The 26,087-nt window shown below is 44.8% G+C and overlaps 2 protein-coding genes across 5 annotated transcripts in view; one reads left to right on the plus strand and one right to left on the minus strand.

Annotated features, from left to right (window-relative positions):
• NFYC (nuclear transcription factor Y subunit gamma) overlaps window positions 1-13,157 on the minus strand; it is a 50,130-nt gene extending 36,973 nt beyond the window's left edge. Inside the window, exon 1 of the mRNA XM_039329799.1 lies at window positions 13,005-13,157. The gene's annotated coding sequence lies outside the window, so the exon portion shown is untranslated. The remainder of the gene's footprint in view (window positions 1-13,004) is intronic.
• A 10,273-nt stretch (window positions 13,158-23,430) lies between these two features.
• Window positions 23,431-26,087, plus strand: part of RIMS3 (regulating synaptic membrane exocytosis 3) — a 63,976-nt gene continuing 61,319 nt past the window's right edge. For 2 of the 4 annotated variants that reach the window (XM_039329872.1, XM_039329911.1), the window contains exon 1: window positions 23,432-23,830. In XM_039329872.1, the coding sequence (XP_039185806.1) occupies window positions 23,762-23,830 (69 nt within the window). In that variant the 5' untranslated portion in view covers window positions 23,432-23,761. Of the gene's footprint in view, window positions 23,831-26,087 lie in introns of all 4 variants that reach the window. The other 2 variants (XM_039329893.1, XM_039329902.1) reach the window with 2 other exon arrangements.

A 26,087-nucleotide genomic window follows, 5' to 3' on the forward strand; every position in this document is an offset into this window, starting at 1 on the left:
ATCAAGAACCATATAATCCAACATCATCACTTATTCTTATTCTTTATTGGCCAAGTGTGATTGGATATACAAGGAATTGTCTCTGGTGCATAAGCTCTCATTGTATATACAGACAGCAAAGTGATAAGGCCATAGATCACAAATCATAATGACTTTTAAGTCATATTCAAAAAGCAGATTGCTTTATGAGAAGCTACAAAACAGTACATGGAAATTTGGAACCAACAAAAAGAACACTTTTTACCCAATATCCCTTTTAAAGGCAAACAATTGTGGATTCCTCAGAACTTTTAAGAAACATAGAAAATAATTCATTTTCTCTGCTTAAAGTTTGGGTTTCTGCAACTGTGGCATTGGACATGCTCCAAGCACCATCCTCAACAAATGTGGATTTTCTCAGCTTTTAAGAACTTGTTAATAATTATTTATATTCTGTTATCTAATAAGCCATGGTCCCTAAAGCAGGGATCCCCAACCCCCAGTCTCATGGACCAGTACTGGGCCGCAGCATGCCAGCAACTGGTCCACACAAACAGGCAAAGCCCCATCTGTGGGATGCAGGCAGCACACAAAACCACACACACTCTGGTCCGTGGAAAAACCTCTCTCCACGGAACCTGTTCCTGGTGCACAAAAGGACCTCTGCCCTAAAGGTAGTGGAAAGTATGTATTTTATTTTATTAGTATAAACCAGTTTAAAAGCCAAGATGTTTCAATCAGGATTAACTAAGCTACTATAGAAAAGTTTATATGTCCAATGGCATAAATTATGGTATTTGAACAACTATACCTAGATTCACACAATATGCCAAACTATGGCTTAACAGAACATACAGTTCCATACATATCACATGTGTATGGGACAAATCTTTTTTGAACCACCCCTGGTGTTATATATCAATAATTTGACTCCTAATACCTACATTTGCAAATATTTTTGGTTAAAATCTTGCTCAAATAAGAGGATAAGAAAAAAAAGCATTGGTAGATTTGTATATTCTGATCCTTATGTTACATATTATATAGCATGCAATAGTTTGCTTTCATTTCCAGATCATAAATATGAGCTAGACATCTTGATTGTTCATTTATTTCTAAAATAATTGTCCCATAATAAGGTAGAAAAGCATTTAAGCTGGAGGGAAAACATCTGAGATTCTGAAGAACAGTCACTGGTTTTACACAGTGCGCTAAACCATGGCTTTACTTATGTTTATTAAAACAAATTACCAGTAGCTGATTTACATAACACTAATCCATAAACCACAATTTACTAACAAAAGTGGTAGTTGAGATTATGTATCAAGATTCTGAAAAAAGAGAGGTTAACTAAACTGTGTCAAGCCAGTATCATGGTTGTGTTCACAGATTATATTAAATTATAACCATGGTTAACAAACCACAGAATTTAAGTTAGCTACTGAGTTGGAAAAGGGAACCAAATGAAAACAATTCAACAGGCACAACTGTACTACATGAAAACAAACCAAAATTTACATATTGTTACACAAGGCCTATGCAAATGTGTCAACATGCAAGCACACATGTAAGATCTTAATTAGAATGCTGAACAGATAAAATGAAAGCAAAAATCATGGGATGTTTGTTTGAAAAAGTGGAAGACATAGTTTAGGGCCTCTGTAGTTATCAAAAATAGGTTTTGGGCTGAGGGACAAAAAAATAATTCAGCAAAATTGTATGGCAAGCCAGCTTGTTTGCCATTAGTAATAACACCCATAATAAAATATCTAAAAGTTGCTAATGAAACCAAGCTATCTGACAGAAATGAACATAGATGTCTAGAAATGGTGTAGGAGAAAATAGAGTAAACAATTTTTAAAAACTGGAACAAGGGGATGGAAGCAACCAGGTCTTATAAACTCTGGGGAGGTTCACATATAGCACAAAGGCATAATGGATTTGATTTTGACTTAGCACATTTTATGAAGCCAAGTACTATGGTTGCTAAAATATTGATCATACAGTAGTGTACATCAAGTATTTTGTCTGTACAGGCAAGTTAATCTTCTACTTTCTAATAAATCTGGTAGTTTACCTGTTTACATGAGAGAAAGCATACCTTATGGGTCACAATGGGATTTCATGAATCCTATCAAATCTGAAACTACCACTTGCACAATAAAAAGAGAAAAAGAAAATAAGCTTCAAGATGTAACCAAACGACATGAAAAGTAAAATCTAAAAGGAAACTCAACCACATAATACCTAGTGAAATAATGACTTTGTACAGTTCCCATTAATCCAAAGAGGCACATAGAAAGCTTCAGCTGGCTGTGCACTACACATTTTTTATATTATGAAAAATAATGGATAACTTGGTTTTCCAAAGCTTCAGGGGCCAATGGGAGACCTTAACATACAGTTAGAGCTCTCACAGTAGTTTACTGAAAGATGCTATTAAAAGTGCAGCATTTCTTTGTAAGACTGCTTCCAACAATAGTGTTATTTCCTGAAAATGAAAAGGAAAAAAGAGGAAGTGAACAACAGTCTGACACAAAGCAGAACAGATGGAGGAAGGAAGATGAACCTGCTTCCTGCTCCCTTCAGCAAGTCAGGTGAGCGCCAAGGCCAGTTTTGAACGACTATGAGGCATAGATTATTAACTGAAACCTTTCTTTTGGCAGTCAGCATTTGGCGAAGCTTATTCCCAGCAGGCATTCCTAAATAGTGATGGTGCTTAATAAGCACAGCAAAGATTTTGCAATATTAAACAATACTTCAAAGAAAAAGAACAGATCACCTATTCTGAGCTTTCAAAATGTTGCTCAAGGCCAGTAAATGAAAGTTATGGATGAGAGAAAGGTATAAATGTAGGGCCTGTGTCATTTTTCTGGATTTTGGAAGTTAAAATACCCTACCCTCTTGAAACCTTTGAGAATAAGGATAATAGTGGGGCACACAAGACATAAGGTAGTTCAAAGCTCTTCATTAAAATGGCTTTAGTTTCAGCTGTTCGTGTTATTCAGAGTGACTTTCTCAGGTACTAGTAACCCAGGTTCCAACTCTGCTTCCTTTCACTAGCTCCCGAACAGCATAAACAAACTTCGTCCTTCAACCGTTAAAACCCAGAGAAGCTGTGCTTCAAGGTCACTCTTGCTTGCACAGGCAGGCCTTGCTTCAGCAACTTTGACTGCAACACTATTCCACTCAGATGAAAGGGAAGGGAAAAAATGTAAAGAACTCAGGTGTAACTCTTTACTTAAGGCAAACAGGTAAGTCCTTTGCTATAAAAACATTCCAGAGTACACTTATGCACTTTAATCCATTAAAGGATGAGATATCTCAATATCAGGATCATTCCAGTGACCTTCATCATTAATTAAAAAACAAACAACCAAAGCAGGCTTATACTTATGAAAAGACACAGCAAGTTAGGAGAAGAGAAGTCTTCAAGTATCCCACACAAACTTTTCTTCAGTTGTTTGTCAGGTTTCCCTTTTACTTAAAGTAGATCTAGAATGGAACTATAAGGGACCAGATGAGCTCTTTCCGTCCCACCTTCCAAACCCAACACAACGTAGCTACTACAAAGGTCCAAAGATCACACGGGGAAATCAGCTTTGCGATAAGTAGCATATGACTCATGCTGCTTAAAACATTTTAAGAAAGAACCCTTCCCATCCTGCAGACCCATCAATCAAGCTCCATAATATTGAGATGTGGGTGGAGACAAGGAGGAAAAAGGAATGACAGATGAAACAGATGTCAAACATGCAAGAGGTGGCATTTAATTCGAATGGGCAAATATATATATATATATATATATATATATATATATCAGTCCAAATTCTTCGCATGGAAATGGAACATCCTGGTTTGACACCCCAGCCCTTTTCCCAAGCTGGTTGCCAATGCTCTCTTTCCTAAAATCAAAAGGGAAGCTGAAGAACCATCTGCTTGCCTCTCTGTACAAATTTCTCTTAGTTTTCACAGCTATTAAAATGGGGGAGAAAGAGAGAGAGAGAGAGGGAGGGAGCATAAGCCAAGGGCAGCAAGGTAAGATAGGTGCTCCCTTAAGACTGCCAAGGGGCCATTTTCTAAGACAGTTTCAACTTATCAGCACTTTGGGATTCCGTTGACCACTCCGGTAACTGCTCCATTAGGAAAGCAAAACAAAAGCAATGCAAAAAAACCCCAAAACTTACCAGGGATTGCGTTAATTTTTACAGGCAGCTAATTATGCCTCCTCTGACAGGGCTCATTTAGCCATTTCTAGTCCTTCCCCACACACAAAAAGAGAGGGGGGGGGAGAGAGAGAGAGAGAGAGACGTGGAGGCAGAGGAAACAAAGGCAGCAGGGGAGGCCGGCCAAGCTCTCTGGAGTGTCCACCGTGGCCCAAAGCTGAGCAGCTGCCCTCCCAAACTCTTCGCCATCTTCCTTTGTCTTTCAGCTGACCCCTGCCCGCCTCGGTGCAAAACTCCCAGGGACTCCAATGAGACACGGTGCAGCCTCCTTCCACTTTAACGCGGAAAGGCGTTCAACCTAGCCTGCCGCTCGACGACGAACCTCCCCTCCGCCGGCAACTCATTGGCTCAGCGCCTTCGCCGACCAGCTTCCCCGCGCTTGGATTGGCCGCCGCGCTCGTCACTCTCTCTCTCTCTCTCTCTCTCTCTCTCTCTCTCTCCCCCCCTCCGCACACTTCCTGTTTTAAAGTTACCTTGAGAGGAAGAACAGGGGTCAGACGCGGAGACTTCCAAGCCAGGAGCAACTTATGTAAAAGGCGGCTCTTCCTTCGCGCGGAGGCGCTCCAGGGTCACCAGGGGGTGCCAAGGGGGGGGGGGAAGCAAAAGGGGGGAAGAGAGCCTCTTTTAAATGGGGGGGGGTCTTTGGCGTTTCTGATCCTGGGATTTTGGGTTTTTTGGATTTTTTTTTCTAAAGCAGGTTTCATTTTTTTAGGTGGGGAGGGGGGGTTTTAGCAGCATTGCCATTGGACCCAGAGCTGTGGGTGAAAAGGCAGCCAAAAGAGGCCAGGTCTAGGGATCTGAATTTACTGGATGTATTCAAGACAACTGAAACTCAACATTAAAACCAAAATCCAAAATCATGGCATCCGTCCCTCTCAATTCCTGGCAAATGGATGGGAAAGAAATGGAGGTAGTGAGAGATTTTATCTTCCTGGGCTCCAAGGTCACCACACATGGGAGCGGCAGCCAAGAGATTAAAAGACGCTTGCTCCTGGGGAGGAAAGCTATGGCAGATCTAGGCAGCGTACTAAAAAGCAGAGACATCACCCTGCCAACAAAAGTGCATATAGTCCAGGCCAGGGTTTTCCCAGTTGCAATGTACGGCTGAGAAAGTTGGACCCTAAGAAAGGCTGAGCGCCAAAGAATGGAGGCCTTTGAACTCTGGTGCTGGAGAAGACTCCTGCGAGTCCCTTGGACTGCAAGATGATCAAACCGGTCAGTCCTAGAAGAGATCAACCCCGACTGCTCTTTAGAAGGCCAGATCCTGAAGTTGAAACTCAAGGACTTTGGCCACCTAACGAGAAGGAAGGACTCACTGGAGAAGAGCCTGATGCTGGGAAAGATGGAGGGCAAGAGAAGAAGGGGACAATGACAGAGAATGAGGTGGCTGGATGGAGTCCCTGAAGCAGGAGGCATGAGCTTCAAGGGACTCCAGAAGATGGTAGAGGACAGGAAGGCCTGGAGGAACGCTGTCCATGGGGTCGCGATGGGTCGGACAGGACTCCGCAACTAACAACAAAGGAAAGGAAGCAGGAGCCTTGGGAGTGCTGAGGTTTCATTTTTAGAGCCTCATTTTGCCATCACGAATAATGGGGGGGGGGTGCAAATGCTCAGTTTCCCTCCCCCCCCCCTTTAAAGCAGCCTTTAGGCGCTCCTGGGATTCCTCCCCCCAGGGCCTTTCTTTTTCTCAACCACATCTGTGTTGCTTAAAAACTGCAAGCCGGACAGTTGGGTTTCCATTGGCCAGGCAGGGTTAGAACAAGGGATGGGGCTGGCCGTTGGAATGAAAGAAGAGGGAAAGGGATGGAATGAAAGGAGAGAGAAAGAGAAAGGATAGAGGAGAGGTGGGGGGAGGGAGGTCAGGCCATGAGAGGGCTGGCAAAATCCGCAGGGGTGGCTTTAAGGCTTCCTCTCAAAAGCTCTTCCCAACTCTCTTGAGCAGAGGGTCCTCAAACTTGGGCCACTTTTTAAGACTGGTGGACTTCAACTCCCAGAATTCCTCAGTGCTGGGGAATTCTGGGAGTTGAAGTCTTAAAAAGTGACCCAAGTTTGAGGACCCCCTGCTCTTGAGGGATTGAAATGTAGGTTTTTTCCTTTACAAGCCAAAACAAAAAAGGGGGTGGGGGGGGGAAGTTAAATGTATTGCCAAATGCAGAATTCCTTGCTTGGGCGCGAACCTCAAAATTGCAAGTATTCAACCCGTTCAGAACAACACCGTAAAACACGCATACGTTTCATACACAAAAACGCCCTGAGATTATAGGTGTTTTTAAGGTAGGAATCGCCTAGGGCTCTAATTTGAAACCAAAATTGAGGGGGAAAGAACACATCAGAAGAGTCAGGTGATTCATGTTCATCTTTGTTTTAAAATCTGCATTTTTTTAAAAAAAATATCCGTACTATTATATCAGTTGGTATAATGTAGAGGCTGCATTGGTACAGCCTGTAGTCTGCATCAACTTTTCTAACTTTGAAACTTCAGGAATCCAGTTCAGCAAGAGGTCAGGGAAGCTGTTCTAAATCTAAATCACGAGTCTATTGGTTTCCCCTCAAAAATAAGGTCCTAAGTTAGCGAAGAAATATTATGCAACTCCTCAACATCTTTTGTAGTTGAGAAGTCAGCTAAATCATAACTAAGCCTAAATAGAAGATTGAAAAGGCAATCTGTAATGTTCACAAAAAGGGCAGCAAACAAATAGGTCGTTCTAAATTAAGGGAAAGTGCCATAACTAAGAAGGCAGTCCAAGACACACACCTTCATTTCAATAGCAAAAGGTTATCAGGAAACAGGGAATCCCAGGCTTCAAGGAAAACTGCAAATATATAAGAAAATCGTTCACAAAAATGGGGAGGGGGTGGTGATAGTGATATCTTTTCAGTTGTGTGACTAGTTGGGGGGGGGGAAGAAACCTAATTCTAAACTTGGCAACTTCAGATGTGTGGACTTCAATTCCCAGAATTCCTCAGCCAGCTCTGGTGGTTATTAGGGAATTCTGGGAGTTGAAATCCACACATGTAAAAGTTGCCAGGTTTGAAAAAGACCCGATTTGCTGGAGGGCTTACATCTAGTCCAGGGGTAGGCAACCTTGGCTCTTTTATGACTCGTGGACTTCAACTCCCAGAATTCCTCAGCCAGCCATGCTGAAGGGAAAGGGAGAGGTTTCCAAGCTGAGCCATGCTGGCTCAGGAATTCTGGGAGTTGAAGTCCACGAGTCATAAAAGAGCCAAGGTTGCCTACCCCTGATCTAGTCCAAGCAACGCTTCCAAATAAGTAGCTGAAGAGACTGTTTTGTCATGTTATCAGTGACCTGTCTATAAATAGTTTTCTAAAACTCAAAACATTTGGAGTGGGGAGAAAGGTCATTTTTAACCCTACCTTTTGGATCAAAAGTTTATTGTGGAAATAAACAATACAATGACACAATACAAACATAACTAAAGGTGTTACAGACTCGGAAGAGGTCGGGAAAATTCAAGACTTTCTCCAGCACTCCATGGTGACTGCAACTTGATTTGGCTCAGTGTGTGCGTGTGTGTTTAATAATTCTTCATTGAAACAGAAGAGACAGCATTACCAGCTCCTGTAAAGAAGGTGGTGTGGGTTGTAAAGCCCTGACAGTAGCCAGGAGATACTTCCTTCATCTAGCACAGTGGTGACGAACCTTTGGCGCGGGTGCCAGAGGTGGCATCAGAGCCCTCTCTGTGGCCACGTGCGCCATCGCCCCAGTCCTAGGTCTTCAGCTGGGTTTTATAAAACCTTTTTGCTTTAGGCCTCCGCTGCCATGTACAAAAAAAACAACAACAGGTTCAATCAGTCAATTTCAACTTCTCGCAGGAAAAAAAAAAGATCTTGCAAAGTTGGAATTGATTGATTGAACTTTTTAGTTCCACCCAGTCTGCCATTACCACAGCAGCCACACCCACCCAATGGGCCACACCCACCCGGCACTCGACGATGCATAAGTGGGTTTTGGGTTGCAGTTTGGGCACTCAGCCTCTAAAAGGTTCGCCATCACTGATCTAGCACCAGAAGACAAGTCACTTACCCATGGCTCATGCCAAACTGACCTATTTGCAGATTGTACAAGTATGTTCCTTGTCTTCCTGATGTTAACAGCATCCCCACTTTTCCGGCCAAACTGATCTGTCTGATCTGCCTGTTATCTAGTCCCACTTTCCTGGTCCTTCTTTGCTTGTGCCAGAATCGGCACTTAGCTGTAACCTTTGTTGGTGCTTAATCAAGTCCTGACATAGGCCTTCTCTTGAAATTGCTTAAGCTTTTAAAAGGAGCTTTGCATTTCCTCCTTTTAAAATCCTGAGAGATATTATGTGAACAATAGCTTATATTTTGTGTAAAGAGCATTTTGAGTTCTCCAATAGCAGAGAGAAAAGAAAAAAAAAAGTTGAAATGAGTTTGACGTACAACAGTCAAACATTTGGAAAGTAGTGATATTTCTGTAAACAGTCCAATTCAGCATTAATTCTCATTGAACAATGGAATAAGTAAAGATGTACTGAACAATTGCCTACATAATATCTATTGTTATTTTTAAAATCTTGCAAAAATTACTGATAGAAAACACTATCGTTAAGGGAAAAAATCCTTTTGAAAAAGTGTATTGCCGTAGCCTATTTAGATAACCATAGTGCTCACTTCTCTACATAACTGTAATGTTTACACGTATTTCAGGCTCATAACACTTTGCAAGATTGTATGCTGATAATGGTCACAGGAAGACAGAATGAACTTTGAAAGTAGTATGACCAGGCTATGGCATGGTTTCAAAAAGTTTCTCAACCTTGGCAGCCTTAAGATAGATGGAGTTCAGCTCCCAGAATTCCCCAGATAACTGTAATGTGCTAGCTGGAGAATTCTGGGAGTTGAAGTCCACCTATTTTAATCAGAAACCCTGCTTTAAAATTATGGGCAAAACTCTTTTTATTGCTCTGGACCACAGTATAAAAATAAAGCTCTCCATGTACACAAAGGATACTGGACACACACACACACACACGCCTCAAAAAGGTGCCACAGTGTCTGAAGACACTATTAATTACACAAACACCCACAGTCTTTTCTCCATCCTGATAAACTGTTCTGCTTTGATGCAAAACAAACGACAGATATCAAGTGAGCGATCTGGTCTACAGCTAAGATGTAATCTTACCTCTAAAGAAGAATGGAGAACTGGAAGAGATTCGGAGAAGTGCTTATGGAAAGAGAGATAGGAATGGAATGAAGGGGAAAAAAACTAAAAGGAAGGAACCCACCTGAAGATGACACATGAACATGAAAGTAGAAAAGCCTTTTGAATTAGAATACAACTCAACGTATGTTTAATTGGAAATAAATCTCATATAGTTTTAATTGTAATTAGTATAGAGCTGTGTTAAGAAAAGGCAAGGAGGGAGTTATGTGTCACCGCTATTATATGAGCTGAACTCGCTTCCAGGCAGAGTTGATATTTATTATTTGATAAATAGCCCATTTTCTTTTATTATTTTTGCTGTCTTAGATTATTTTGGTCCGGGTTGCATGAGTCAATGTTATTAGCTGTTTTATGTTTTCCTTAGTTCTGTATGCTGCCCAGAGACCACTGGGGTTGGGCAGCCAATAAATTTAAATAAATATAATAAAAAATTAAGCATAAGCTCTCATGAGATGCATCTATGTAACTGCCATGTCTTCCTCACCACTCTTCTCTTCCTCACTTCACCAAATGAAATTAAATCCCACATGTCTTAAGGCATTCTATGCATCTGATGAAGGATGGGAGGCTATCACTCTCCACGACAAATGGATCCAGAAGAATTTTGGAACACCTTGAATGTTCCCAACAAACTGAACTATGTGCATTATTCATTTTAAGCATTATTTTCTTCAGTAAAGAACAGAAACTCTTAACTTAGACCAGTGGTTCTCAACCTGTGGGTCGGGACCCCATTTGGGGTCGAACGACCATTTCACGGGGGTCGCCAAACAACGCAGTCTGCCATTCCCCCCCCCCCCTTTTCCTTAGCTGTGCTACTCCCTTTTATTCTATTGGCTTTTGAAAGCCAATAGAATAGACTCTCTTAAATAGAGTCTAATTCTATTGGCTTTCAAAAGCCAATAGGAATTGTCCAGGCTGTCTCTGCCCTGCTGAGCCCGCCAAAAGTCCCACTCTGCAAACGGTGCTGCACCAGTTGAGTAGTCCTCGACTTACGACGGGTTGAGTAGTCCTCGACTTACGACCGGTTGAGTAGTCCTCGACTTACGACCGGTTAGGGGTCGCAGCATTAAAAAGGTTGAGAACCACTGACTTAGATTATGAAATTCTTGAACTAATGCCTAAAGTAAGGGAGAGGAAAACGTAAGACAAATGTAAGAGCACATTTCAGGGTCTACTCCATAGCTCCCTGGTCAGGAAAGATATTGTTCTTCTCTGCCTCTACTTACTGGTAGATGTGGATTATACATTCAATCAGCAAGGAGGGCTGGTTTTGAGGGGGAAAAAGAATTGGGCAAGGCATAATGGGTCCTATTGTTTCCATCACATTTCTTTCTTATTAATCCAATATATTCCTTCCTGAGATATAAGGAAGCAAGTGATCTGTGAGAACGTGTTTAACTCCCTTTCTGTACAGTATGCTAAAACCAAAGGGAATTAAGAAATCAGAACATTACCCAATTCTGTTTTAGGATAGTCTTGGTCTTGGTAGATGCATAAATTGTATATTTAGAAGTGTTTAAAAACTAGAATTGAGCTAAAATGCAACATCTGCAAAGTTAGCTGACACACACTTAAGGTCATATATGAAGCAAATTCAAATTTGTTTCTGAATCCAATTCATTTTTCTGTTAAAGACTTATTTTTAGATTCACATCTCACCTTTATTTTGTATAACTCAAGGCACCTAATTAATATTTATATCTCTTATTTTCCCACAACAATACTGGGAAGTAGGTTGGCCTCAGTGAGCGCAACTGGCTCAAAACTTTTTAAAAACTGACTTTCCTAGCTAAAGGACAACTAAAACTCATGGTCTCATGGTTTCTAGACCAGTGCTGTTATAACTACACTAAACTGTCTTTCTCCGTTATGACTTGCCTCTTCCTATGATCTATGTATTCAACGGAAATCCATTAAGAAAAGTTGTAATTATTTCTTAAAGAAACAGCATTTTTTGTTCATTGTATGCTACTTAAAATGGATATGCAACAAATCCAAAAATAGAAAGCAGCTTTCCATTAGGAAACAGGCTTGGAAACTGCTTAAATGATACTTTTCTACTAAACAGTTGCAGTTTAGAGTTAATAATTTAAAGAAGCGACAACTATGAGACAACAGTGGAAGTCAGCAGAAAATAATACATAAGGTAAAGAGCTCAGAACAAGAGAACAAAATCAAATCATCAATTTCAACCAAAATCCCAACTCAGCCAAAAAAGGGCAAACTTTGTTTGGGGCTTCAAACATAAATTTTAATTCCTTGGAGAAGCAATTCTTTAAGGCAGGATTCATAGTTCTACAGTATTTGCCAGTTACAATTGGCATTATTTTCTGAAACAACCATTGCTTTTTCAACAGAAAAACATGATATAAACCACTTCAATAATCGGAATGTAACCACAAAAACGCCAAATAATGGAGGCCTTTGAACTCTGGTGCTGAAGAAGACTCCTGCGAGTCCCCTGGACTGCAAGGCAATCAAACTGGTCAGTCTTGGAGGAGATCAACCCCGACTGCTCTTTAGAAGGCCAGATCCTGAAGTTGAAACTCAAGCACGTTGGCCACCTAATGAGAAGGAAGGACTCACTGGAGAAGAGCCTAATGCTGGGAAAGATTGAGGGCAAGAGAAGAAGGGGACGACAGAGAATGAGGTGGCTGGATGGAGTCACTGAAGCAGGAGGCGTGAGCTTAACAGGACTCCAGAAGATGGTGGAGGACAGGAAGGCCTGGAGGAACGTTGTCCATGGGGTCGCGATGGGTTGGACACGACTTCACAACTAACAACGACAAACCACAGAAACTGGAGCAATGAAACAGAGGTTTAAATGTTTCTTTTTTTTTTTTGTGGGAGTTGAAGTCCACATGCCTTAAAATTGTCAAGGTTGAGAAACACTGTTCTAATCCCAACTACAGCCGCAGGAAGTAAAAGAAACAGAGTCTGTACGAGTTTTGATCAACACCCCCAGTTCTTCCCGAGAGTCATGCAATGCCACGAGATGAGAAACCCACACTTTTGCCTTCTTAAGAGGGTACGGGCACAGAGTTTGTACGAAAAGCTTACCACGATTAAACGAATCATGCTTTACTGAATTAACTAGGGCTCCTGCAATACCCACACAAGCATAAATTAGCGGCCCGGGGCAACGTGAGAACCCAGCCAGAATTCTGCCTTTCTTAACTGTTTGGACCCCAAGAGAAATTCAGGTTCTTTCCCCTTAAGCCCCGCCCCCGACTGAACCCTGCCGGCCTCTCTGCTCTCCTCTATGGAAAGTTACCCTCGGCCACAAGCCACGCCCTTTCCGACGAGCGCCTCGAGGCTTGGGCTAAAGGGGCGGGGAAAAAAGGCTCTTTCCGTTGCACGCGGTTCTCTCCACGGTCCGCCCGCCATCGTTACCCAATGGCCTAGCGATAGTGCCGTCCATTCGTCTACCCCGCCGGCGGCCAATCAGCAACGACAGCGGGGGGGGCCTTCCAACCAATCAGGAGGACGGGCAGGGTGAATGGCGGCGACGGGAGAAGGGGGAAGGGAAAGAGAAGTCCAACAGCCGCTCCATCGTGGCGCTGCCCTTCGCCCTTCTTTAACTCACCGTCCAGTTCCGAGTCCGTGGCTCCCGTCGCGCTTCGGCTGCAGCGGAGAGTGCCAGTGGTTTAGCCGCAGCTCGGGCGCTTCCCACCGAAACGAGCGGGAGGGGGGGCGGGGATGTGAGGGAAACGGAGCGAGCGCGAAGTGGCGGTGAAACAAGATGGCGGCGGGGCCGAGACTGAGGAGAACGGCAAGCCCCGCCCCCTTCTGTTCGCGACCTGCAGCGAACGCGCAGGCGCGACGTTCCAACTTCGTTCGCCGCTCCCTCCATGCTCTCGGAAGCGCGGGTTACCGCGAGAGTTCACAAAAGGGCGAGATTTATTATTTTTTTTTCCTTGTCCCTGCAAGGAGGAGGTCGTTCACCCGCGGAATTATGGGAAGTGTAGTTTGGGCTGACTTGGATCCGCAGATATAGTGTACAGCAGTTGAACGGTGCCAACTACGGTGTGTTGCTGCTGGGTTTTACCCACCCAGTGCAAAGATCCTAGAAGAGGCTCCCCCGAAAGCCTGGGCTGGGAATGAGCAGCTGCACAGCCCTGATCTCCTTTGCTTGCCATTTGCCTTGGAAAATGGGAGGACCCTTTAGTTAAGGAGCAAACCAGAAAACACGTGACCATACAGTAACTCCAGGAATGGAACTGGATAGTCCTCCACTTGGGACCGAAATTGGAACCAGAGCCTCCATTGCTAAGGATGGAGGTTGTTTAGTGACTCATGCCCCATTTTATAACCTTTTCTTGTCATGCTTTAGTGAATCACTGCAGCTGTTAAGCCAGTGTTTCTCAACCTTGACCATTTTAAGGCATGTGGACTTCAAGTCCCAGAATCCCACAGCCAGCAATGCTGGCTGTGGAATTCTGGGAGTTGAAGTCCACATGCCTTAAAATTGTCAAGGTTGAGAAACACTGTGTTAAGCGAATAGGCCAGGGGTGGGGACCCTTGGCTCTTTTATGACTTGTGGACTCTGGCTGGCTCAAGCTTGACTCAGTTTTCCCTCCTTCCACAGTGACTAAGATGAGGGCCCAGATGGTTGGGGGCAATAGGCTGACTCTAAACTGCTTAGCTATCAACAACCTAAGATATGCAGATGATACCACTCTAATGGCAGAAAGTGAAGAGGAACTAAAGAGCCTCTTCATGCAGGTGAAGAAGGAGCGTACAAAAGTTGGCTTGAAACTCAACATTAAGAAATCCCAGATCACCACATCCAGCCCTCTCAATTCCTAGCAAATAGATGGGGAGGAAATGGAGGTAGTGACAGGTTTTATCTTCCTGGGCTCCAAGAGCACCGCAGACAGGGACTGCAGCCAAGAAATTAAAAGACGCTTGCTCTTGGGGAGGAAAGCTATGGCAAATCTAGACAGCATACTAAAAAGCAGAGACATCACCCTGCCAGCAAAAGTACATATAGTCAAGGCCATGGTTTTCCCAGTTGCAATGTATGGCTGTGAAAGTTGGACCATAAGAAAGGCTGAGTGACAAAGAATTGAGGCCTTTGAACTATGGTGCTGGAGAAGATTCCTGCAAGTCCCCTGGACTGCAAGGCGATCAAAACCGGTCAGTCCTAGAGGAGATCGACCCCGACTGCTCTTTAGAAGGCCAGATCCTGAAGTTGAAACTCAAGTACTTTGGCCACCTAATGAGAAGGAAGGACTCACTGGAGAAGAGCCTGATGCTGGGAAAGATTGAGGGCAATAGAAGAAGGGGACAACAGAGAATGAGGTGGCTGGATGGAGTCCCTGAAGCAGGAGGCATGAGCTTAAAGGGACTCCAGAAGATGGTGGAGGACAGGAAGGCCTGGAGTAACGTTGTCCATGGGGTCGCGATGGGTCCGACATGACTTTGCAACTAACAACAACAACAAACCGTTTAGAGAGGGCTGTAAAGTCCTGGGAAGTGGTATGTAAGTATAGGTGCTATTGTTATTGTTATTTGCTGCACAAGCAGTATTGGGAACCATTGTGCTTCCAGGTCCAATTCATGATGTTGATCATCAACTTTAAAGCCCCTCATGTCGTGGGACAAGATACCTGGAGAATTGTCTCATCCCAAATACATTGACCTGTCCCACCTGGTCAGGCAGGAGGCCCTGTTGGGCATCCCATTGGTCAAGGTGTTTTGAGTAGCAGGATCTGGGAGGAGGGCTTCTCTGCTTTGTAACATTTTACCCCCAAAGGTGAGGTGATCCCCTACTCTTCTGGTTTTCCAGAAAAATGCAAAGACCTGCCTATGCCGAATTATCATGAGGGTTTAAGAGTGTAATGTGATCCTAGGGATGGTTGGTGGCTTCAAGGCATTCCTGCTGCCTTGTTAACTTTTTCAGCTTTCTGAATTTTTTGAACACTTATTCTTTACTTTTAACTTCTAGGTTTTAACTTATTCTTAACTCTGTTTTTAATCTGTGCTTTTACCCAGGTGTGTATATTCTATGCTGCTGTTAAGCACCCATAGTCACTTACTGCAGATAAGATAGGTGTTGTAGAAATTTAATCAATAAAATGGGCAGGAACTTTTTCCCAGAAGAATAATCTTAACCCAGTTAATGTGACAATGTATTGTAAAAACTACTGAAAAGATTTAACTGGGTTAAACACCCATTGGATGAAACGTTCTTTGGAAAAAGGGCCACTATCTTTAAGAATCAGATGCCAAGGGTAACAAGAAAGGAAAGTTATTGTGGCATACACTGTTGATATTTTCCAGAAGCAATTGGAAAATCAGAAATATATATATATAAATTCTAACAAGGCAACACCTTGGCTCTTTTTCCACAACATGCTTAAACTGGGTCAATGAGGGATCAAATGTGGATCCACTAAAAGGCGTTAACTGATCCAACTGACTAAATTTGGCAAGATTCAATTCAACCTAGTACAAACCCAGTCAAGATGAAAATAAATTCACTTCGCTTGCCGTCCATGTCCTGGGAACACCTAAACTCAATTGACCCTGTGGTTATAGCCCATCTGCCAAGGAGAAGAACTGATCAACGTTTGGAAAAGCAGCAGTATTGACCCACAATCCTTTCAGACCTCCGTGAAGATCTCTGGTTGCAAGACAACTGCCGGCTTTGTGCTTTCAGACTCAGTTTCTGCCAGCACTTACAAAACAGCAAACACTCCAAGTGAAGAGAAACTTTAGCGATGATAAATTATGACTCAGCTGCTGGAAATCCAAAGATAAACAAAGAGGACTCAAAAAGAGAATCTGCCCTAGCTTCCCAAGAATGGCAACTTTTGGCCTCGCGTCTCTGGAAATTCTGCCAGCTGCTTCCAGGATCCTCTAGAAAGATTGATCCATCCCATATTAACTGTAATTGTGCCCTCCAGGGAATCCATTACGTGAACCCATGGGGATAACCAGTCATCTTACCATCTGTTCACCCTCAAGATTGATGAAGTGCCAACGTTCTTTGAGTAAATACATAAACAGACTTTCTCCTGGGTTCACGCTGGCTTTTGAAGTAACTCAGTGAATTAGATCTATTCACTTTGCTACTGGTCATCTTCTTCCCTTCTGCATTTCACCCATTATGGACTTCTCAAGAGAACTAAGTCTTTATGTATGGTCATTTGTGTCTCTGAGTTAAAACTCTGGTTCAGTTTGCTTTCTTTGATCCATTTGTTTAACTGGCTGTCTTCGGTATTCTTCTCCAACCTTAAAGTTGAAAGGCATCAATACTCTTCTTATCCAGCTTCTTCAGAGTGTCCATGTATGTGTGTGTGTGTGTGTCAGCTCTATCGCTTCTCGGCCTTTTGGCTAAGATCAGTGGTTCTCAACCTTTTTAATGCCTTGACCCCCAACTGGTTGTAAGTCGAGGACTACTCAACTGGTGCAGCACCGTTTGCAGAATGGGACTTTTGGCGGGCTCAGCAGGGCAGAGACAGCCTGGACAATTCCTATTGGCTTTTGAAAGCCAATAGAATTAGACTCTATTCAAGAGAGTCTATTCTATTGGCTTTCAAAAGCCAATAGAATAAAAGGGAGTAGCACAGCTAAGGAAAAGGGGAAAAAAATGGCGGACTGCGTTGTTTGGCGGCCCCCTTGAAATGGTCATTTGACCCCAAATGGGGTCCGACCCACAGGTTGAGAACCACTGGGCTAAGATCAAGTGTACTATCAGCTTCCATTGTGACCCATCCTCACAGTTCCTCAGAAGGTGTTACCACTGATAGGCAACCTGAACTAAGTGCAGTTACATAACAGGGCATTCTTGAAGAGAAGAGAATAGAAACTTTATTGTCACTTTGAATGTACACTAATCGGCATACATTAAAATGAAATTTCATTGCATAAGTAAGTGTGTGTAACATGGGCTACATCTTGATGGCATCGGTATCTGCACTGTTGAAAGGGGCTTACAGAACCACAGGAGGGCCCATGCTTACCACCTGCTAGAAACAACTGGACTTGGACAATGGCTGAGGAATTCTGGGTGTTGAAGTCCACATATGTTAAAGTTGCCAAGGTTGACAAACATTGCAGGATAGGAGCTCTTACGCTGTGGTCAGAAAGAGGCACCTGCTCTCACAGATGCTCAGATATGTACATTTCCTATCTTGCTGAGCATCCCTGATCTGAGAAGCTACTGAATAGATGTCTTGGTGTATCTCTAGAATCTGCTTGTCCAGGTTAGCTGATTCTGCTCACCTCTTTTTCATCTACCCCCTCTAGCTCAATTGAACTCAGTTTCATTTTCCTCCCCAGCAGCCTTCTCATCAGAAAAAAAAAAACAAGTACTAAGAACGGCTATTTTACAGTACAAAATATTCCCATCCTTTTTTTCTTTTTGTAAATCAAGGAGCCTGGCCCCTTCCAATGGAGGCATAAGTGAAGTTTTCTGCCTTCTGAGCATCTGAACAGAGTTGCAGAATTGCTGACCTCCTTTATTGTGGGGGACAGTTGCTGAAATCTGGTGGTTTGCAATTTGCTTTTAAAAAGATGCAAAGTTCAGCAGAGGAAAACCACCCTGCTGAGCAGGTTTTTGGCTGCTATCTTCTGTTCTTTGTAATTACTATAGTAAAGAAAATACAGTTCTAACCAAGTTGTGGAAAACTTTAAAAACGAATGGCTGGCAGGGGAGCAGCTGGTAGCTTTCCTTCTGTTTGTCTGGCTATCTGGGATATCTGCAGGGATTTTTTTTTTAAAGTCAAGATGGTGATACCATCAAACTCCACCCATTTTTTTCAACTTTATGTTGGAAATGTGCACAACACTGTTGAAGGAAGTTTACATCATGGTTCAGTCCAAGCCGGGAATAAACAACATGGCGACTGCTTTAGAAAGAAGGTTGCAGTTTATTGAAGAGGAGAGCCAGACAGAAAGATGGCTCTGGAAGAAAAGAGAGTGAACACATGTAGGGAGTGGGTTTTTATACCCTCTGGAGCCTTTTGTGTGGAGTTGTTCCTGTGGCATGAACTTTGACCTGAGTCTGAACGTGCCTTTCTGGTATTCTGATGGTGGTCCGAATATAAATCACCATGGGGATGCTGCAACGGTCGTTAAGTGTAAAAAAAATGGTTGTAAGTCGCTTTTTTCAGTCCCGTTTTGTAACTTCAAACGGTCCCTAAATGAAGCACTGTAAGTTGAGGGCTGCCTGTACTGGATCCGTCGCTTCCGTCGGCTTTTGCTCATCTCTCTGCCTTGAAGAGATTCCGCAGCTGAAGACGGCATCGGTGTTCAATATTTTTGCACTGCTAATGGATTTCTGTTCGAGATGTTCTTTAGCCTCTTCTATTTTAAGGCAAATGTTCTCCATGTTGACCGTAAAGGTTTTCGTAAAGGTTGATGTTTCGTCCTTAGGGCTGTAACTAAAAGCTGCTGGTATGTAATTCTTCCAAGAAAAATATCAGGACTTCTGGGTGGTGTTTATCCACGTGCCTGGAGTGGAAGGTGTGTGCATTTCATGCTGTATTTCTCTAACGCTGGAGCCGTACACGAGAGCTGATGAGGGGCAAACTGTACAATGAAATCTAAGTATAGGTCACGTTTGAAATGCAGAGTTTGGTTGCTGGATTGGCATCGCACCAGAGGAATACATTATGAACTCTACAAAAGACAAGGTGCCAGTGGCTAAATTCTTTAAAGTGTATAATTACGGTGCAGGGTGAATAGAATGCCTGAAACAAGGAGATCTCAATTTTTTTTTCCAGTACCAGCAAAGAGAGAAAGTATAACTGGGTTATATAACTGAAATGCAAAAATGGCTTACTGGGCAATGCTTTGCACAGTACAAGTATAGGTAGTTCTCAATTTATGACCATAATGGAGCCTGCTGATGAAAGTCATACGTTATATTGGTCGTAAAACAGGTCACCCACATGAACGTGCCTGTTTTATGCTCTTTCTTGAAGCAGTTGTTAACTGAACACTGCAGTCATTAAACGAACTAATGTTTCATCATTTAATAATAATAAAGTTGGAAGGGACCTTGGAGGTCATCTAGTCCAACCCTCTGCTCAGGCAGGAAACCCTACGCCAGGGGTAGGCAACCTTGGCTCTTTTATGACTTCAACTCCCAGAATTCCTGAGCCAGCCTGGCTCAGGTTGGAAACCTCTTCCTTTCCCCTCAGTATGGCTGGCTCAGGAATTCTGGAAGTTGAAGTCCACGAGTCATAAAAGAGCCAAGGTTGCCTATCCCTGGCCTATACCATTTCAGACAAATGGCTGTCCAGTCTCTTCTTAAAAACGTCCAGTGTTGGAGCATTCACCGCTTCTGGATGCTGGTTGCTGGTTAATTGTTCTCACTGTCAGGAAGTTTCTCCTTCGTTCTAGGTTGCTTCTCTCCTTGATTAGTTTCCATCCGTTGCTTCTTGTCCTGCCTTCAGGCACTTTGGAGAATAGCTTGACTCCCTCTTCTTTGTGGCAGCCCCTGAGATACTGGAAGACTGCTATCATGTCCCCCCTCGTCCTTCTCTTCGTTAAACTAGACATACCCAATTCCAGCAACCGTTCCTTATATGTTTTAGCCTCCAGTCCCTTAATCCTCTTTGTTGCTCTTCTCTGTACTTTGTTTCTTTGTTTCATCACCATCATGAAAGTTGTTGAACTTGCTACTCAACTCATTTGGACGTGAAAATGTTCTCCCGGTCCTCATCGTTTGATTTGGCATTCAACGCACAAGCTCAACTTGTCAGCATCGGCTGCCTTGTGACTTACTACATTATTCCTTACGGGGGGCGGGAATTGTTTGGTACTCATCGTACCTTCCAGAACCAATTAACGATGAGTCCCGAGGCACCAGTGTAAGTGCAAATGGTCACGAAACCAGGCAGTTGCTCAATGAGAACTACTCGTCCTCTCGTGATCTCTCAGATTGTAAAGTCTGCCAACTCTCTTTGTGCCTCTAGGTGGAGGCAGAGAGCAACCATTTGGTGATGGTTGGCAATGCTTAAAACTGAGAAATTGCTGTGAAATGCTACATCAGGGATCAGCAGCAGGAATCTTTGCTGCCTAAACAGAGGAACATCTGCTCTGTAGTCAAGGAGGAAAGTTGGCTAGCAGAAGGCTACAGACTCCCTCTGGGTTGCAGTAACAGAATACCCAGAATTGGACGAGACATTGAAGGTTTCGTAGTCCGACCCCTTGTTCAAGCAAGAGAGCCTATACCAGGGGTAAGCAACCTCGGCTCTTTTATGACTCGTGGACTTCAGCTCCCAGAATTCCTGAGCCAGCATGGCTCAGCATGGAAACCTCTCCCTTTCCCCTCAGCATGGCTGGCTCAGGAATTCTGGGAGTTGATGTCCACGAGTCATAAAAGAGCCAAGGTTGCCTACCCCTGGCCTATACCATTTCGGGCAAATGGTTGTCCAATCACTTCTTAAAAGCCTCCAGTGATGGAGCACCCACCACTTCTGAAGGCAAGCCATTCTACTGCTTAATTGTTCTATATCTCACTTTCTCCTTCTTTCTAGGTTGGTTCTCTGCTTGATTACTTCCCATCCATTGTTTCTTGTTCTGTCTTCAGGTGCTTGAGAGAATAGGTTGACCCCCCTCTTCTTTGTGGGCAGCCCGACAAATACTGGAACACTGCTCTCATGTCACCCCTAATCCTTATTTTCAATTAAATTAGACATACCCAATTCCTGCAATCATTCTTCGTATGTTTTAGCCTCCAGTACCTGCTTAGTGGATGGGGCTTGATTTTCCAGATTTGGGGGGCTGGTTTGGAAGGAAGGAAAGGAGTCCCTGTGGATTTTACTCCGCTAGTCGTTGCCGGTTACATACAGGGTGGGGCTCATCTCCGTTTTAAGGCCATTGAGCCAGCACTGTCCAGAGATGTTCCTACGGTCCTTAGCCAGCATGACGTCATGGAGCGCTGTTTCTTACCCACCAAAGTGGTACTTATTTATCTACTCACATTTGCACGACATAAGCCTAAGACTGAAAATCAGGCTTGTCAGATGCTATGTTTTTTTCTATCCTGCTCTATGGAGTAGAGAGTCGGTCTCTGACCGAAGGCCACCTGAAGAGACTAGAAGCATTTGAAATGTGGATTTACAGGCAGCTGTTATGTATAAGCTGGGTTGACGAGATCAGAAATGAGGAGGCGATAAGCCGTCTGGGAAAGCCAAGGGAAATCATCAAAACAATTAAAAAATGAAAATTAGAATATTTCGGACACGTGATGCGACACCCAGAAAGATACGGCATACTCCATTTAATCCTCCAGGGAAAGATGGAAGGCAAACAAGGTCCAGGCAGAAGAAGAACATCGTGGCTTCAAAATCTAAGGGATTGGTTTGGACAAAACTCAGCAGCACTTTTTCGTGCGGCTGCTGATAAAAACAGGATCGCCAACATCCGATAACGGATAGGGCACAAGAAGAAGAAGAATTTGCACTTTCCAACTGCTAGATGGGTAGGAGCTAGGCAAAAACGGGCGCTCACCCCATTGCACGACACTTGGGTCTCAAAGTGGTAAAGCATTGCAGTCACAGCCATCACTAACTTGAAAACCTGTTTCGAAAAAAAGCTAATAAGCTTCTTTCAGTGTGTGCACAATCCTTTGTAGGAAGATAAGCGGGAAGCCATGCCATCCCTTTTGGACGCTGTAGGAAGCTCTGAGATGGCATCCAAAGAAGGAGATCTGGGAACCCCAAATGGACAACCGCTCTAAAGCTCATTTTTTTGAAAGCCCATCGTGTCTGTGATATCGTATCTAAACAAAATGCCAACCCTAAAAAGTCTGTTGTGCAATTCGGAGCCTCCTAAATGCTTTGGATGAGAGACAGTTTGCTGTAGTGGTTAAGACAGAGTTTCTCAACCTTGGCAACTCAAAGATGGCTGCCTAGCTGAGGAATTCTGGGAGTTGAAGTCCACCCATCTTCAAGTTGCGAAGGTTGAGAAACGCTGGGTTAAGGCATCAGGTTAGAAACGGGGAGATTGTGAGTTCTAGTCCTGCCTTGGGCACCAAGCTAGCTGGGTGACCTTGAGCCGGTGGCTTTCAGCCCAAGGAAGGAGACAATAGCCAACCGCTTCCAAAAAGTTTGTCAAGAAAACTGCAGGTCCTCTTTGAAAAATGGACATCCTTACAGGGGTTCTCAACCTTGGCAACTTTAAGACTTGTGGACTTCAACGCCCAGAATTCCTCAGCCAGCTGCCTCTCAGTAAGAGATTGCTAACAGTGCTAGCAGTTGTCCCTGCATGAGTTGCTAACATCCACAGCATAATCTAAGGCAGTGTTTCTCAGTCTTGGCAGCTTGAAGATGGGTGGACTTCAAGTCCCAGAATTCTCTGGTTCCACATATGCTGGCAGGATAATTCTGGGAATTGAAGTCCATCCATCTTCAGGTTGCCAAGGTTGAGAAAGTCTAGGGCAGGGGTTCTCAACCTTGGCAACTTTAAGCTTTGCTGGCTGAGGAATTCTGGGCGTTGAAGTCCACAAGTCTTAAAGTTGCCAAGGTTGAGAACCCCTGCTCTAACAGAAGGGGGAAAATGCTTCAGACAGGATGCCGGACACTTCCAATCCAAAGGTTTTCCATGTTTTGTTTTGTTTTTTCTCTTTTAAATGGATTGAGATGTATTCTTTTCTGGTAAGGGAAAAAAATTGAAGCCCAGAAGCTTTCAAGTGGAAGATGGCATCTTCTGGGACCTCCAGAAAAATACTATGAATCAGCAGGGCAATGCCCTGATCAACATCTCTGGATTCCCAAATCCTGCGAAGTCCCGCTCCATTGAAGCTCCTGGACGGTTGACCGAGGCACCAAAATAAGAGGGGCTGCATTTGCACACCGCCCCCAGCCCAAGCAGAATGTCCTCACGGGCAGCGGGACGAACGAGGCTACCTTTCTGACTTAATAAGCCGCCTTCAGACAACCCGAGGAGGATCTTTCTCACCCGGGGCGACCTGCCCCAAGCGGGCACGGATCCACCTTCCCTGCGCCAGGGAGAAAAGGAAGGGGGCGCTGCTTTGGCAGCGCCAGGCTGAACCAGGCTCCCCTTGACTCAGCCCTGCATTCACACAGCAGCGGAAGAACGCGGCGCGTGTCAGTCTCGCCAACGGGGCTCCGTCCAGCCGTCCAGCGAGGGAAAGCAGCCCCAGGTGCGCGTGGGGACCCGGGGCTGGAGCTGCAGCCCGCCTCCGCCGCGCGTCCCCCACCCTCCCGGCGTGGCCCAGCCCTTCTCCAGCCCGGCTTGGCTGGCCGCCGCCCCGGCTGCGGGAGAGGCCAGGGCCGGTCCCCACCCCGCGCGCTTAAAGCGGCCCAGCCGGGCGCCTGGCGGCATCTTTCTCCGCGGCTGGCCAGGGCGCCGGGTGGGCGGATGCAGGAGGCCGCGGGGAGCAGCTCGGCGCCGCTGCCGGCGGCGGCGGCAGGAGCCCAGCGGCGGGAGGTGAGTCAGCGGCTCCGGCCGCCCTCCAGGAAGGCAGCGCCCCGGGTCCGCAGCCCGGCCGTCTCGGGGCTTGGCACCAGCTTGGACCGGCAGCTCTGGGAAGCCTTGCCCTGAAAGAGCTAGAGCTCTCCGGGCGCCTTCTTGGGACCCCCCCCCCTTCCAAGCCCATCCCCCTTCTTGGGACTCCCCCCTTCCAAGCCCATCATCCGCAGCGCGCCAAGGCTAAGCTGGGGGTGCCTTCTTGGGACCCCCCTTCCAAGCCCATCATCCGCAGCGCGCCAAGGCAAAGCTGGGGGTGCCTTCTTGGGACCCCCTTCTAAGCTGGGGGGCCCTTCTTGGGACCCCCTTCTTGGGACCTCCCTTCCAAGCCCATCCCCCTTCTTGGGACCCCCCCTTCCAAGTCCATCCCCCTTCTTGGGACCCCCCCTTCCAAGCCCATCATCCGCAGCGCGCCAAGGCTAAGCTGGAGGTGCCTTCTTGGGACCCCCTTCTAAGCTGGGGGCCCCTTCTTGGGACCCCCCCTTCCAAGCCCATCCCCCTTCTTGGGACCCACCTTCCAAGCCCATCAGCCGCAGCGCGCCAAGGCTAAGCTGGGGGGTGTGATGGGCTACGACTTGGCCCGGGGTGGGGTGGGGTGGGGGGGTGGCTGGGCTAATGCCGGTTAAGGCTGGCGGAGTTTATCCCCCGTTCTCCCGTTCCCCGCTGGCTCGCGCGATCCGTATCTCTCGGATTGCCTGGGCGCCGCTCGGAAGCCTCCCGTCGTATTTGAAGCCGCGCGAGGGTCGTGTGAATGCTGCACGTCTGCGTCCGCTTCAGGCCCTTGTCCCTCGCGCCAATCCTAGGCAATGGGAAGAATTTAGGAACCTTTCTTGGCTGTCTTAAAACGGGGGCATGCGTCTCGGATAATTGAACTCCGCTCGCTCTTTCTTTCTGTCTTTTTTTCTTGACTGGGCTTTTAGGACTTGTCGCTGCAGTAAGAGAAGCGAGCGAGCGAGGGCAAATTGCAGCCTCACGCGTAAGTTAGTGGGGCCGTAGTTTATTCTGTTAGCCTTGATTGCAGCTTGCTAAGAAGAAATAAAGTTGATCAGTTTGTGACAGGTTTGCCGAGCTAGTAACACACCTTTTACCGCGTTTGCCTGCTAATTTTGGTTAACGTTTACCTGGATTTGATTTTTGGGTCCTGGGGTGGCTGTTGCAGGCACTGAATCAGGCACAACTTAAATATATTTCAGTTCTAGTTAGATATTCTGGAGCTTTAAATCCTCTTTATTTTCAAGGTTCACTTCCTTTCTCTAACTGTAGGAATGATCAATTGTTGTACTTAATGCAGCATTTGCAACATGAAATATTGAATCGCCTTTTTCCCATTTTAACAATAAACAACTTAAAATTCAGAGTAAAAGGCAGGAGTTTGGTTAGAGAGGATGACTGCCTGAACTCAGCAGTGGGGTTTTAAGTTTTTGATAATGATCAGTCTTAAATAAAGGCTTGGATTTCACCTGTTTCTGGTCACAAACTCCAGCAGTACGTTCCATTTAATTCTCTTGTCTTGACTATAAGAATTGTGATACCGGTAGTTATATTTATGTTGCTCATTATCTTTGCTGGGAGCAAGACTGTTAAGCACTGTTGAGTGCTTTAATTGTGCTTAAAGTAGTTGAAAACTTTTTTTTAAAAAAATGCCCCAGGTTCTGTAAGTTCAGTGTAATCTAGTTTTACGTGTATGACTGCTTTGTAACTGTTATTTGTCTGACTCTGGATAACTGAGTCTGAAAAACCAAATAAATATACAGTCAGAAATAGAGCATTCTGCTGTCATTACAAAATGCTTGTCCAGATTCAGATCAAATTCTCAAATTAGGAGATATCCCGCCTACCCACTCTGGTGGGCGAGGTAGATGTAATTGGGGAAAGGGGGTCCTTCAAACCACTTGGCTATAAGCCATGTAGGTCTTTAAAAGTAACAACCAGCCCCTGGAATTGCAACCAGTAACCAATCATCACAAATGAAGGCATGGCAATGTTTACTCAATTTGATTCCTGAATTAATCCATTTTTAATGGTTTTGCCCAATATGTGTAACCAAGCAGGAGGTGGGTTTACACAATCCCCACAACCAAATCAAATCAAATGGTGTTTTTTTTTTTATCCTATTGCACAAATGCAACTGCTAGATTTCCAACTGACTTGGTTAAACATTTTTGTGTGTGGATGCAACCAGCGTATTTGCTGGGAAACGTGCAGCTGCCTTTGTCTC

This window comes from Crotalus tigris, unplaced genomic scaffold (genome assembly GCF_016545835.1).
Source record: "Crotalus tigris isolate CLP2741 ecotype Arizona unplaced genomic scaffold, ASM1654583v1 scf7180000017614.5298720, whole genome shotgun sequence".
NCBI classification, from domain to species: domain Eukaryota; kingdom Metazoa; phylum Chordata; class Lepidosauria; order Squamata; family Viperidae; genus Crotalus; species Crotalus tigris.